Genomic DNA, 15541 nt, shown 5'->3' with positions numbered 1-15541 from the left:
TAGGGTGGGAGGGTAGGATTATCTAGTCCAGAGTGGTTTAGGGTAGTATTAACTAGTCCAGGGTGGTTTAGGGTAGTATTAACTAGTCCATGGTGGTTTAGGGTAGTATTAACTAGTCCAGGGTGGTTTAGGGTAGTATTATCTAGTCCAGGGTGGTTTAGGGTGGTATTATCTAGTCCAGAGTGGTTTAGGGTAGTATTAACTAGTCCAGGGTGGTTTAGGGTAGTATTAACTAGTCCAGGGTGGTTTAGGGTAGTATTATCTAGTCCAGGGTGGTTTAGGGTGGTATTATCTAGTCCAGGGTGGTTTAGGGTAGTATTATCTAGTCCATGGTGGTTTAGGGTAGTATTATCTAGTCCAGAGTGGTTTAGGGTGGTATTATCTAGTCCAGAGTGGTTTAGGGTAGTATTAACTAGTCCAGGGTGGTTTAGGGTAGTATTAACTAGTCCAGGGTGGTTTAGGGTAGTATTAACTAGTCCAGGGTGGTTTAGGGTAGTATTATCTAGTCCAGAGTGGTTTAGGGTGGGAGGGTAGTATTATCTAGTCCAGAGTGGTTTAGGGTAGTATTAACTAGTCCAGGGTGGTTTAGGGTAGTATTAACTAGTCCAGGGTGGTTTAGGGTAGTATTAACTAGTCCAGGGTGGTTTAGGGTAGTATTAACTAGTCCAGGGTGGTTTAGGGTAGTATTATCTAGTCCAGGGTGGTGGAGGGTTAGTACTGCAAGTGTCAAAAATGAATATTAGAAGAATACTGAGAAAACTGTGAACTTCTAGATGGGCTAGGGAGAATGATAAAATGAGGGCACTTGTTGCAGGCACAATTTCCTACAAAAAATACTATTTAAAAAAAGAAAAATGTGCTTAAAACCCTGCAGATGTCTTCATAACAGCACCTGGTTGAGGAATGAAAAGTTGTAAAACACTACAGATTTATAATATCATTGACATGCTTTTACTTTCATGTTTTTTCCTTTGAGGTGACATCATGAGATAGAATGTAAGGTTACAGAACAGCCTTCTCTTAGACTTTCTTTATACCGCGAACCAGCAAAGCATGGCCTTTTCCTTGGGGGAACATAAAGTATAAAACATAAAACCCTAACACCTAAAATTGTTGTGAAATAACATGGTTCAGTAAGCAATTTAATTATCTTAGGATACTGGAGGTATAAAAAGCAGTGACTTAAATGTTAAAATTCTGAATTTGGCCTACAACATAAATACATTTGTTCTTGAAGACTGTTATCCGGAGTCTCTAACAGTAGTGAAGCCATGCATTCATACACCTCTAACCCTGGGGTTGTAAACGCCATGTTCTACCAACTGAGATACTGGTAGATATTTAACAAAATACACCAAGCTATTTAAAAAATATCTTTATCTCAGGATACCGCATGTTCGGTTCATGTTCAATATCATCCACTTGATGGCCACAGCTCGGGTCTAAATATTTGGTGATAACTGCTGATGATTGATACACAGTTTATAGTGCATTATAAAGCAGGTGTTGTGTCTATATGGCACAGGTGGTATGGGAACAAAAGTCAGCAAAGTCCTGACCGAGACACAAACAGAATGTCAAGTCAAGGTCAGACTCGTGAATATAGCCTGTTTAAGACAACCTGGTACGTTCAGTTTCATAAGCAACTGAAAGAGCTTTGTACCCAACAAAACCAGGTACAACTTATCATGGGAAAGACTCTGCCAGCCATATGTTTGTCTTAACTGGCACCCTATTCCCTATATAGTACACTACCTTAGACCAGAGCCCTAGCCCCATATTCCCTATATAGTACACTACCTTAGACCAGAGCTCTAGCACCATATTCCCTATATAGTACACTACCTTAGACCAGAGCTCTAGCACCATATTCCCTATATAGTACACTACCTTAGACCAGTGCCTTGCCCCATATTCCCTATATAGTACACTACTTTAGACCAGAGCCCTAGCCCCATATTCCCTATATAGTACACTACTTTAGACCAGAGCCCTAGCCCCATATTCCCTATATAGTACACTACTTTAGACTAGAGCCCTAGCCCCATATTCCCTATATAGTACACTACTTTAGACTAGAGCCCTAGCCCCATATTCCCTATATAGTACACAACCTTAGACCAGAGCCATAGCCCCATATTCCCTATAAAATACACTACCTTAGACCAGAACCCACAATCAAAAACTCTGATCTACAAAATCAGTATTCTTTCTTGTAACAGGCCCACAATGTGGTTACTCAAGTCTGATTTTGATGTTTGTTCGTCAGTTGCAGACCGGTATGGCCAGCCCTGCCTGCCATGTGGTAGGATCAAGAATAGTTTGTGGCTTGAGTGGCTGGGGTCATTGAGTATTTTTAAGGCCTTCACCTGACACCGCCTGGCCGGGGGCTCGTCCCTGATGATGAACTTGGCTCTTTGCACCAAGTTCTGAAGCATCTTGCAGTCATGTGTGAGCAGTTTCCATACCAAGCCATGGTGCCACTTGGCAAGATACCTCTTAATAGTTCAGCTGTAGAACTCATTGAGGTTCTGAGGGCCTGGGACAAATACCTTCAGCGTCCTGGAGTTAAAATGTTCACAACTGTCTGTGGATGTGTGGACCATGTTAGCTGTGAAAAAAGCTTTCTTACAGTATTCCTCTTTACCAGGTTGGAGAGAATTGTGTGGAGTGCGATCAAGATTTGTTTTAAAGTCTTATATCAGCTATGGAGAGTGAAATCATAATCGTCCAGTGCATGACATTTTGCTTGATGCTGGTTTACTTGTTGGACTTACTACTGGGATTTCTTGGAGCAACGTATGTAACGTAAATCTGGTCACTGTGGGGATGTGCCATAAATCTGGTCACAGGTCATTGGATGAATGCCGTAACATTATTCTGTCTGTGACATTGTGACACTCTTGTAGCTTAGCATCTGCTTCATCCAATCTAATTCTGAATTGAGTGCATCAATGGAACTTCCTGTTTGAGTTTTTGTCTGAAGGCAAGAAGCAGGAGAATAGAATTTGGTGTTCTTACTTGGCCTTGAGCCTTTTCCGTTGACTGTTTACCGTGCAGATTGAAGAAAGATGGCAGGGAGTTTGTCTTAGATTGCAGGAAGTTGGTGTCTTAAATTGGAGGTGTTTTTGTGTGCGTCTATATGAGGCTGTGTTAGGGGTTTAGTAATTGAATAGAGGTTCCACCACTGGAGGGGTTTGGGGACATTTGTAATATGAGAGTTATCCGTTTCCTTCTGCCAAATCACTCCCTGTACAGGGGCAGACTGGGATCACCGCTCCACCTGGGCACTTCTAAATACCTGGCCCATTTTCTTCCCTTTAAGGTACCCACATGGGGTCACATTTTTATCTTGTAATTTCTCGAAATAATGCACATTGATCATTTGCCAGAAATGATCTATGGCCAGTTGGTACCTGGTCCAGTAGAACCCTGCACTGAAGGTTTTGTAATCCTCCATTCTTCTGTACAGTGACAATGAATCATGTGGTTTATACAGTGGCTGTGCAGCTTAGTTCCATATGTACATTATCCTGACTGAACTGCTTTGATTTTTGAAGCTAGGAAGCAGATACTCTTACTGTTATGATATTCCAAGTCTCCCAATATGATATTCCTGGAATTCCAATTTTATATTCCTGGGATCCAAGTGTGTTATTCTTGGGGTGAAAATGTGTTATTACTAGAATAATTCAAATGTTTGTGTACAAACAATGTCTCTACCATCTGAGGTGATCCAGTCACTGAATGACCTATGGTAATCCAGTCTGTGAATGATCTTCTGTGGTGATCCAGTCTGTGAATTACCTTCTGTGGTGATCCAGTCTGTGAATAACCCTCTATGGTGATTCAGTCTGTGAATGACCTGTGGTGATTCAGTCTGTAAATGACCTTCTGTGGTGATCCAGTCTATTAATATTATCCTGTGGTGATTCAGCAAAAAATTCTGTAAAATGATTAGGGCCAAATCTCTCTGGGTCTGTGGCCAAAAGTGTCAACCTATGTCCGTAAGTACTTTCAATCAGACCCCTAGTAAATAGGATGTAATGTTATTTGTGATGCAGCTACAGTCTCCTTTAGTATCTCTCACTGTGAAGGATGAAATGCAATTTTAAAAAAATATAATTGATCCAACCAGGCAATAGAGGTACAGCCAAATTCAAGAATGGAAAATGTCTGAAACAGAGAACATCTCTCTAACAAGGAATTTTGTTGTAAAATTTGAGATGTCTGTGTGACACAACAAGAACCAATAATGGGAAGTGCATCATCAGTCTGTGTGTGTGTTTTTATCTATGTGTGGGATTCAGTGAATCCATTGAATGTTCACTGAATGTTTGAACAACACTATAAAAAACAACTGGCAGGCAGCAGTTCTGTCACCTCACAATTGTGTCCTTTTATTTAAATTCTGTTTGTCATCAGTGATGGTCCTTCTTGCCTGGGTATCATTAAAGACATTCCTTTGGAGTGTGCAGTTTACACAAAACTGCTCTGGGGGACTACAACTTCCCTGAGCCTGCCAGCAATTGCTGCTTTGAGACAAGGAGAAAATTGGACTTCATAAAATACGGAGGGGAGAAAAATGTATAAAATAGAATTGTTCAAGATCTGGAAGGAGGACCCATGTGGGATGAAGGATTTGAAGAATATAAATGTTTCCTGAACAGGTTCAAAATAACTGAGTCTGGAAGCTGAGGAAGAAGCTGTTGGCATCAGATGTAAACATCCAATACATTTAAACATATCTTGTACAACTATGAAAAAAACCTGACGGCAGCACTAGCAGCGTCTTCTGAGACAAGATCAACAGTGTCTTCCCTGGAGATTAAAGCCAGTAGGCTACACCCCATTCAGAGAACACCCCCTATGGTTCCAAGGAAAGAGGGGCCTCAAGGTGACAAAATATTTTCACACTGAAACTTGGACGCAAATGTTTGTGGTCTTGTGTAGTGCAGGGGGGACAGTTTGTCTTTTTGTCTCGCCACAAAGCCTTGAGACAGGGGGGTGGGGCTGCAGCCGTGGGAGGGGCCAATCAATGAAGTGTCATCCTGAGTAGCACTGCTTGGATACGTAATGTCTCTCTCCGCACATGTTTGCTCACATGCCCACCTAGACCGGTCTGGGACAAAGGGAGGGCCCAAGGTACCCAGATCTTGTTGTTGTGTCTTTTTTTCCTCACGTAGCAAGATAATCCAGGAGGGAGGGGATTTGAGGGGAGGAGAGGGACGTTAATGTAGTTAGAGAGAAGTCACGTGGGGGGTGTTCAATTGATTATCTTCAAATATTTTAATGCATGAGTCAACATTCACCAGTAATACCTGACTGCATTCCTTTCACTCCATTGTTCGACGCAAGATCAATGCTGTATTTGACAGAAACCAAACACTAACTGAACCCACCCATTTCTGTTCGCCAGAGAGAAGACATATAAACACGATGGGGAGGGGCTAGGAAATGGGGAGGGGCTGCATGCCCAGCCGACACCCTATTCCTGAACAAAGTACTAGTGTACTATGTAGGCAACGGGGGGGAATTTGGGCCTCAGACACGAACACAGAGGCAAAACACTCTAAGGCCGTTATCCCCATGGCAACTTGTTACTATGGGGACTCAAGCCGAGGTGGCGCTTCCTGACAGTGTCCTGTACAAACCCCTTCTGTCACGGATAACAGCAGCTGTGGACGTCTCGAGGCTGATCCCAAAACGACACGTCTTTTCTAGGAAATTAGAGAAGCTGACGTTATTGTTTCATATTAGTCGGGTGCTTGCAGTACTGGCAAACACAATATTTAATTTCAGAACTGGTTAAATTTAGGTTAGGGTCATAGTCGGGTTAGGGAGAGCGTCAAGGGTTTGGACACGGTTAGGGTCAATTTCAGATTCTTGTCGTTCTACATGTCAAGGGTTTTTATAGCTATGTGTTGCTGTAGATGCAGTAAGGGAGTAGAATGCGTACTCTGGGCGTTGGAAGGATGCAGTCATTGGCCCAGAGTGAAAAACCAGGCCAACAAAATACATTTTTGTCAAATCTGTTATGAATGACTTATTGTAAAAGACTGAAAAAGTGGTTACTCAAGCAAATTATATCAATTGTCTTTCAGATGTGCGTTGAAGACATGAAATCACCAGCCTGTTGCACTTGTGTTACACACATAGTTACACACATAGTTACACACATAGTTACACACATCCACCAGTCCTACTACATTCCGTTATCAAAACACATTGTTGTAGTTCTAATCAGATAACCAAAGGTGTTTCGGCTTAGCAGCCTTAGCAGCCTCTTGGTGAAAGGAGCGTTTGTTCAGGGAGAAAAGAAAATGAAAGGATACCAGAGTTAAAGGAATTATATAACAGGACCTTCCAAAAGCATTAGAAAACACTGAAACTGAATATCAATTATTGAACAGTGACATTGGTTTTATGATAGGAAAAAACTGTAAGAATAAAAAAAATGGAAGTCTGTTGTTTGCATGAATTTCTGCTGCAATAGCAGCTTTTCTTCATATGCTGACAAAATGCCTTTGGGACAAATGTGAAGATAATGAACCACTGTGAACTGAAACCATGCGGACATGTTCCCCAGGAGCCTGTCCATAATGATCTTTGTCTTGGTGGATTGGTGGACTGGGCTCCAGCACTCTGTCACTGGATCAATAACATGAATCTGGTTCCAACAGAACCTCAGCCACCTGACAGGATCTACCTGATTCGTCTATGATGGTTTATGAGGCCTGGATATGTAACGATCTGTTGGTGAAACATGAATCACTATAATGACCCCTATGTGCCCCTATGACCCTACATACCTCACACCTACTGACCCATCTGATTGGTCCACGGCCTGGCTGATGCCTGACTATCTAAAAGAGCTCTGCTCAGCAGGTTGACAACCTCAGTCGCTGATCCATCTCAAGACCCCCCTCTATCTTCTCTACCCTCTCTCTCCTTTTTTCTCTTATCTGTCTTTTTCACCAGTCTGCCTCTCTAATTCTCTCCTCTCTCTCCTTTCCCCTCCCTCCACAATATCTCCACTCTGTCTAATTTCTCCTCTTCTTCTATCTTCATCTCTCCCCCTCAATTTCCCAACTCTTCCCTCTCTCCTGTTTCTGCTTTTTAGAGAGACCATCTCAACAACAGATGTGCCTCCTGCCCCAGCCGTTCAGGTTATCCCAAATCACTATAATCCTTCAATCAGATCTGACACAAGGTAACCAAACACAGCTATGAAAGGAAAAGAAAAGATCTCTAGATCCATTAATTACTCAGCCGGTAATGTTGGATTTTTTAACTCACATCTGCTTCAAGGAGTTTAAGTATCTAGGGGTCTTGTTCACGAGTGAGGGAAGGATGGAACGGGAGATTGACAGACGGATCGGTGCAGCTTCTGCAGTAATGCGGTCGATGTATCGGTCTGTCGTGGTGAAGAAAGAGCTGAGCCGCAAGGGGAAGCTCTCGATTTACCGGTCAATCTACGTTCCTACTCTCTACAAGATCCCGGATACAGGCGGCCAAAATGAACTTTCTCCGCAGGGTGGCTGGGCGATCCCTTAGAGATCGCCCAGCCACCCTTAGGGTGAGAAGCTCGGTCACCCGGGAGGAGCTCAGAGTAGAGCCGCTGCTCCTCCACATCGAGAGGGGTCAGCTGAGGTGGCTTGGGCATCTGTTTCGGATGCCTCCGGAACGCCTTCCTGGGAAGGTGTTCCGGTCCCGTCCCACCGGGAGGAGACCCCGGGGAAGACCTAGGACACGCTGGAGGGACTATGTCTCCCGGCTGGCCTGGGAACGCCTCGGTGTCCCCCCGGAAGAGCTGGAGGAAGTGTCTGGGGAGAGGGAAGTCTGGGCATCCCTGCTTAGACTGCTGCCCCCGCGACCCGGCCCCGGATAAGCGGAAGAAGATGATGATGGTGATGATGACGACATCTGCTTCATGCACAGCTGCCTCCTCGGAAAGAAATGGAGGCTTCTGTTTTCTTGGGATGTCATATTAACACCAGTTTGTAAAAGGAGGAGGGCAAATTCAACTTCATTAGTGGAACAATGTTTTTCAGAGCAGGACATTTTTTAGCCATCTTCATTAAAATCAGCCAGGTAACCTGATTAGGAACATCAGGTGACTTAATTCTGTCCAATATGATGGCCATATCCAGTATGATGACCGTATCCAGTTTGATGGCCATATCCAATATGATGGCCATATCCAGTATGATGGCCGTATCCAGTATGATGGCCGTATCCGGTATGATGGCCGTATCCAGTATGATGGCCATATCCAGTTTGATGGCCATATCCAGTTTGATGGCCGTATCCAGTATGATGGCCGTATCCGGTTTGATGGCCATATCCGGTATGATGGCCGTATCCAGTATGATGGCCATATCCGGTATGATGGCCGTATCCAGTATGATGGCCATATCCGGTATGATGGCCGTATCCAGTATGATGGCCATATGTCTCAAGGGATCATGTAAAAAAGTAAAATATAGTTGGACCAACAGACGACTTAAATGACAGAACAGACTGAATCTGTGTCATCTACTATGAGTGTCAATGTTCACAATACAACACAGGCCCCTATAAAACACAGACTCTATACAACACAGGCTCCTAGATGTTTCAATGCAATTAAGGCCATTCTACAGCACTGAAATGTACAGCATTTATATTTAACCTGACTCTAATCTCTTGTGGAACTGTGTGAGAATTTTTCTTCTGAATCCTTTTATTAATCAAGCAGTGCACTTTCTGAGGAGATTAAATCCCAATGATCTTGAACAATTTGGAACTTGTTGTGTTAACCAGTCAAGCCAGGGGACATGTTAGTTTTACAAGGCCTGTAGTTTCAGATAAGAGGTATCAGGCAAGCGACAACCCATTCCTCTCAGTGTGTGTGTGCGTGTTTATGTGGGTACCTGTGTATGTAGGACGGCCCAAAAGATAGCATGATAAGAAGTGTTTTCCAAATGGCACCCTATTTCCCATATAATGCACTACTTTTGACCAGAGCCCAGGTAATCTACTACACTTTAAAGGGCATAGCCTGGCATTTAGGAGGAAGCAGGTGTGTGTAAATTAGATGTGATACCAAACAATGGACTCAGCTTAGCAAACTGAAAGCTAATATGGACATAGTTAAGGTGTATTGTTTTGGTTAGGGCCAAATCACCTTTCAGTTACCTCAATTCAAATATGTTCTTAGGTCCCCCCCCCCCCCCCCCCATTATATATTCACAAGCCCTGAATACGTACATTGATGTGTTTCTTTTGTTAATGGTGCCTAAAGTTGGCTGAAGTTTGTGAGGGCTGTTTAAAGAAAACGGAATCATTCATTCGAGTTTCATTTTGCCCATTAACTTTCAGATTGAGCAACCACGTAATCCGAAATTGACGAAAAGTGAAATTTGATAAGGTATGGCTCATATCTACCCACTGGGAACATTTTGTTTTGACATGGATATCTAGCGGAGACACGTTACCCTTTTCCTAAAGCTTGGATAAGCCTCAAGGGCAACTGTTCAATGTTCAGCATTCTAAGCATCATAACCATCGCAACATACGATGCCAATCTTTTCGTCCGTTTACTCACTCCGTAAATAGGCTGGTTAATTATAAGGTATGCAGAAGGGGATAAGACACTGGTCAAAACGAATGCACTTTATAGATTGTATGGTGTAGGGTTTGAGGAAAATAAGTACATAGATGAAATCTGCAGGTGGTAGCACGCAAGTCGCATGTGCAGGGACAACGCCCCCACAAGACCCGTTACATAACATGATATTCATTGACACCGTAGCCAATGGCTGCGTCTCGTATGGTGCGCTCTGTAGAATTACTCATGTTACGCGCCTAACGCTCAATCAATCCCGTAGTAGTTGGTTTACGCGACCACGTGAGTACAGAGCTGGGGACTAGGACTAGAGAGCTGGTGTTAACCAGACTAGCTATAGACAGTCGCACAATACAATACATTGTTATGGGCTGAATAAACCCATTAGACACGTTGAATGTTGTCTCCAAGACTACACAATGGAGCAGTTTCAACCTCCAGATTGTGTAACAGTTCATTGTATGCGGATGCTGTTTCTAGGCATCGCGCATCTACGTTGTATTCATTTGTTGTATTGCTGTTATGTGTTGATTTTGCTGCCGTGGACTCCCACATGGAAATAACCTATATAAACATATATGTTTAAATATAGGTTTTGATATATGTTTTTAATATATGTGACATATATAAAATTGGCCGTTTTCCTATATTATATGTACATATATACACATATATGTACATATATGGGTACATATATGTACCTATATAGGTACATATATGCACGTATATATGTGTGCATATATGTACACATATATGCACATATGTGTACATATATACGGGCTTATATGTACCTATATAGGTACATATATGCACGTATATATGTACCCATATATGCACATATGTGTACATATATGGGTACATATATACGTGCATACATGTACCTATATAGGTACATATATGCAAGTATATATGGGTGCAAATATGCATGTATATATGCACCTATATGTTTACCTATATATTAGTAAAATTATTAAAATCCATAGCTACTATGCAACATAAATAAAAGCCCAAAATGTAGAAATGTACATTTATTTATTTACTTAAGAACAATCAAATAGAACAAGAACAAAAACAAGACAAAAAACTGAATAGAAAAAAAAAACTATTTATCTTGTTGATCTTCTCAGCTCCGTGAGCTTTGAATTGATAGATGTGCCTATCTGCCCTCGGCTGGCTGCCGGCCACTTCTTCAATGTAGCATCTAGAGAAGACAAAAATAATTAGACAGTATAATAATAATATAGTGCTTCATCAGGAACCCAAAGTGCTTACAGTACAGCTGCGACTGGAGACATATTTTGGATAAAGGGCTGACCATAATAAAAAATGTGTCATGTAAACACGTCAATTGGAAGATTCTGATTGGATTCTGCTAAATCTGAAAGAAATTCTGATTTGAAACATCACCCCCCCTTTTTGGGGGGGGGGCATTGTTCTTTCATATGCACACGTCCGTCATGGGAACTGCATTGTTAACAGTCACACAGTCAATCATGTGCATCCAAAGCAGAGAAAATTAATGGATAGGAAAAATGTTGCCACTCCCGAGTTTTTTGTTTAGCTTAAAACACAGGTGAAGTACAACTTCTGCAGTTGTTTTAGGGAAATTAAGACCGCTCTGCGGATGTCAAAATGCTATTATTCTGAATAAGGCTTGGTGCATGTTTATGCACGTCATGATTAGATTATTTGTTTCCATGTAAACAGATTCAGATATTCTAATCCCTCAAATTTTTTATCTGATGTAAGAAACTTTGCACATGTAAACATATCTAGTTGTCAATGGGCTGCACTTTTATAGCATTTTCCTGCACCCCCAAAATACAATACAATGTCCTCCCATTGACCCATTCACACACACATTCCACCCGCGAGCTGCCATGCTAGGTTTACTCGAAGAGCAATAAGATCAAGCAATAAAATCAAGCAAATCAATAACCGGTATAGACAAAATAAGGCACAAACACAGGACAGAGGGGATTAAGGTGAAGGAGGGGTGAATATGATTATTTAAGAACACTTCAGACGACAACAATATGCCATGAGGTTATTTGCAACACTATATGTTCTACAAAATAGAGGACTACACACCTTACAGCGCAATACCCCAGCAATGTGGCTTTAGAAGAGGAAAGGTAGGATCAAGAAGTCAGAAAGCGATGAATTAGTATTAAAGGTGCCAAGCAGATACAGTAACAATAATTGGTGCCCTACTTTATGCAGTCTCCATTGATGCCTAATAAATATTGATACAAGTAGGCTATGGTTAAAGTGGTGAACTTATAAAGTCTTAAAAGTTTGGTTTTCCCTTCTCAATGCATTATGCATTTACTCACCAATAATGGCTGCCTTTTTAATTTGGTCAAGTGCGACCAGCTGCTCCCCATCCCCTCTGGTTGGCTTCCCACCTTAAAGTAATATTTCAAAATTATTATGAAAGGGGTGTAAAATGAAGGTGGAGAAAGCAAGAGTTTTTTTTATATACACATCATGTTTTCTTGAGGTGCAAGGAAATACAAAAATGCCAAGTAAAAAAGCGATGGTATGCCCGCACACACATAATTTATTCCACAGAATATGACTGTTTTTTTTTTCAAGGACAGAAGAGATTAGGAACATGTTGTTTTGTACCATTCAGGTTGCTTTTCAGCAAAGTCTCCAAATCAAAGGTGCCCAGCAGGAGATTCCGCACCATGGCAGTAGCAGAGGGGGCAAGGCGGGCTGCTTTCCACGCTTCAGCCTGGCAAAACACCCCAGAGCCCTTTATAACTTCCATCTGAAAAATAATTTCACATCACAATATACATTTATTGGCAATTTTTAGAAACTTTTTCATGTTTCATATTGATTCTTATGCTTAGCTTCCCAATAGTTAATAGGTTTTTATGTATAAATGCAGATTAATGATATGTATAAATGCAGATGAATGATAAAGAAATGAAACAAATTAATCACTGCCCAAAACGTTATTAAAGGAGAGAAGGAGGAGGACAGGGTGGGGGGAAAGGAGGAGGTTGGATGGAGAGTAGGGAAGGAGAAAAGACAGTGGGTGGAGAGGAGTGAAGGGGGGCAGGAGGAGAGGATGATTGTCACTTATAACACTAATTGGCTCCTACAAAGCACACAGTTTATACCCATCCTTACTACATAATATGTTATTCACCTGTGTTTTCGCTGAGGTCTCAGCTGTTGCTGCAGTCTTGTTAGAGAAGAAAAACATTGTTAAACTCTTCAACAATTTTATAAATATGGGGCAAGTAAATTACATATTACCACTAACTATCCCAACATAAAAATCCCTATAGCTCAGTTGGAGCCTTAAGTAAAATCTGAGGTATAAAAGGGTTACACACACCTGTGGTGTCTCTCGAAAGCGCTCAGTCACCATGGGACTCTCTTTAAAGGGCTCGGTGTCCTCTGGGCTCTGTCTCCTCTCTGGAGTCTTAGAGAAGAAAGAAACATAGTCAAACTCAACAATTTCTATTCATCCAAGCAAGCCACTATAGATTCTTATTTACAGGGGGGGCTTGAAAAACATTAAACATGCCAATAAATTAAAGTTACATGCAAAAGTAATCAGCCAAACATAATAAAAATCCATATAGCTCTGTTTGAGTAACAATTAAAATAAATAAATAAATAAAAATGCAAGGGTGTTACTCACCGGTTGCATTTCTCCAAAAGTCGAGAAGGAGGAATCTAGATCCTCCACAGGAGTCCTTCCAGTCTTCTTCATAGAAGAAAAATATAGTTATTCTCTTAAATAAATTAAAGTGTAAATACATAAAAAATTAACACTATCAATCAGCCCAACATCACAAGTCTCTCCAGTTCTGCTTGAGAAACAATTTTAAAAAGCAATGAAAATCAGAGGAACTTACCTTTTGAGCAATAATGGCGATGTCACTTTTCATTTGAGGGGTTTCTAGAAAGAGGTTATATAAAGAAAAAACTATAATTACAATCACTAGATCAAAATAGCACCCAGCAACTCAGTGCCCTTACTCTTCGAAAGACATTTCCTGCAGGTGTGAACTCAAGCTAAAACCCTCCAAAGCCCATTGATAAGGCTCTGCATAGGAAACCTGGTTGTGAACGCAATTTTCTTTCTCCAATTTCTCCCAAATTCTAATTCCCCAGGGTTTTTTTCTGGAGCCGATTGCCTTCTTGAGCCGTTGAAGACAGAAAAGCATCATTTATTCTCATGAACTGTATGTTCTCTAGGCCATGACTTTTGTTAACCCTCTACAAATTCCTCCAGAAAGAGACAAATAAATATAAATCTAATTTGAATCTTATCAACGGCTATATGAGCACACACACTACCTCACCAGCTAACAACATATTTTGCCAAACACGTGTTTCAGCCCATAACATTTCTAAGTTTACACTTCTCTGCCACCGCAATATCCATCTCCAGAAAAAACCTTGCTAATAAATATAAAAATTAGGAATACTTACGATTGATGATAATGTCTTTCAGACGTGCATTTTCATTTTTAAGAGAATGGACTTCATTTCTCAACTCCTGCAAATTTCTTTGCATTTGGTCAAGTTTCCTTCTCTCCCACATCTGTTCATCCAGGTGTTTTCTAAATTCAGCAGCTGTCTACGAGAAAGAGACAGAGAGAAGAACAACAGCTAATTGTTATATAACTTATTTTGTAAATGGTTGATTCTGATTGGCTGGGAGGATGTCACGAGAGGTGTAAGAGGAAGGTGGCAAGAAGTCTAGGGCAGAAGTCCCTCCACTTGGCTATATGTAACTGGTTGTCCGGCCTCCTGGTGGTTATTCCTTACTTAAAACATGAAACTTCCTCATCTTGTATGTCATGTAATGTATGTATGTAATACACCACACAATGGATGTCATCATTTAGGCTACCTTTTTCTTAGAGGGTGGTACTATGTCCTCTTCATCCCCAATACGCTCCTCCTCTTCGCTGGCCCGCTGGGAGGGAGAGAGAGAGAGGACAAAGTTGCCTACTGTGCCGGTGTCATACCTTGTTACAGCTACTGGTAATGCACTTTATTATAAAAGTCTTACTTATCTTTACTGTATTGCAATGTAACAACACACACTGGATGCAGACTGGTAGTGTACCTTGTTCTTTGAAGGCCTGTCATGACGCGCCTCATCCTCCTCCTCCTCCTTCTCCTCCTCCTCCTCGTGGTTGTATTTAGAAGGACATCTCTTTTTATTGTCAACCTTGACAGAGAGAAACAGACTGACTTTTAGCCCAACTCTTATTAACTTACGTTACACCACCTTGCACATACATCTTGTCAACAAAGCACATGAAATCATCATAGATGACACAATTACAAACCTACACACATGCCTACACATTAAGAAACAAGAGAGAGAGGGGGAGATCGTTTAAGTAAAGCACCAATTGGTGCAGTCAGTTACCCTTTTCTTTGAAGCCTTCTCAGTCTGCCCCTGATCACGGTACTTTGAGTTTGGGATGTGAGGACGTTTTGTTTGCTGTGTGACTTCTTTCTCCATCTCGATCCCACGCAGTTTAATTTGGAGAGTTTTTTCAAATTCTGGTGCAATAAAATTAAAATGTTATCATGAACTGCAAACGTTTGTCTAATCATGCTTAACGTTACCAAATCTAACATTAGTCCCAATTGGACTTCGCTTACATTAGCAAATTATGTAGCTAACATGAGCCAGAAAGCGAAGCTATTGCTAACCAGGGACCTAGCAAGATCCATTTTAGACTTCTTTAAGAGCGAGAAAAAACATTAAATGTGGTATGTAACTACATAACGTCAGATAAAGTTAGCATGTAACATACTTGCCACGTCAATAATTCTTGCTCGGTGCACCGGCCAGGGTTGGCGGCCTTTTCGCCATTCCACCAGCTTCTCGTTTTTTTCAGTCCTTTCAAGAAATTTTTTTACTGAAAAATTCCGGACACA

At 41.4% G+C, this 15541-nt stretch overlaps 1 protein-coding gene across 3 annotated transcripts; it reads right to left on the bottom strand.

The window, feature by feature from the left end:
- Positions 1-10588: 10588 nt before the first annotated feature.
- Positions 10589-15512, bottom strand: LOC114840813 (cancer-related regulator of actin dynamics homolog). 3 transcript variants are annotated; one of them, XM_034287658.1, is made up of 13 exons: positions 15418-15512; positions 15024-15160; positions 14715-14819; positions 14496-14561; positions 14072-14219; positions 13492-13535; positions 13275-13337; positions 12966-13052; positions 12774-12809; positions 12242-12386; positions 11947-12018; positions 11702-11729; positions 10589-10811 (listed from the first exon to the last, which is right to left on the bottom strand). In XM_034287658.1, the coding sequence occupies exons 2-13, from the start codon at positions 15117-15119 to the stop codon at positions 10661-10663; spliced, it is 1041 nt and encodes a 346-aa protein (XP_034143549.1). In that variant the 5' UTR covers positions 15120-15160; positions 15418-15512; the 3' UTR covers positions 10589-10660. The 3 variants fall into 3 exon arrangements, with proteins under 3 accessions (XP_034143549.1, XP_034143548.1, XP_034143550.1); XM_034287657.1 differs by having other exon boundaries at positions 10590-10811; positions 13275-13340; XM_034287659.1 differs by lacking the exon at positions 11702-11729 and having other exon boundaries at positions 10631-10811; positions 13275-13340.
- Between the last annotated feature and the right edge of the window lie 29 nt (positions 15513-15541).

The sequence above is a fragment of the Esox lucius genome, chromosome 18, assembly GCF_011004845.1.
Source record: "Esox lucius isolate fEsoLuc1 chromosome 18, fEsoLuc1.pri, whole genome shotgun sequence".
In the NCBI taxonomy this organism is placed as follows: Eukaryota; Metazoa; Chordata; class Actinopteri; order Esociformes; family Esocidae; genus Esox; species Esox lucius.
This window is presented reverse-complemented; position numbering and strand designations above follow the sequence as displayed.

Excerpts from the sequence above, each read along its gene's own strand:
- LOC114840813 (XM_034287657.1), bottom strand. The coding sequence starts at position 15,119 with ATGGAGAAAGAAGTCACACAGCAAACAAAACGTCCTCACATCCCAAAC. Across the intron at positions 14,820-15,023 it reads AGAAGGCTTCAAAGAAAAGG|GTTGACAATAAAAAGAGATG; the intron begins GTAACTGACTGC and ends CTCTCTGTCAAG. Across the intron at positions 13,053-13,274 it reads CTTTTGGAGAAATGCAACCG|ACTCCAGAGAGGAGACAGAG; the intron begins GTGAGTAACACC and ends TTCTTCTCTAAG.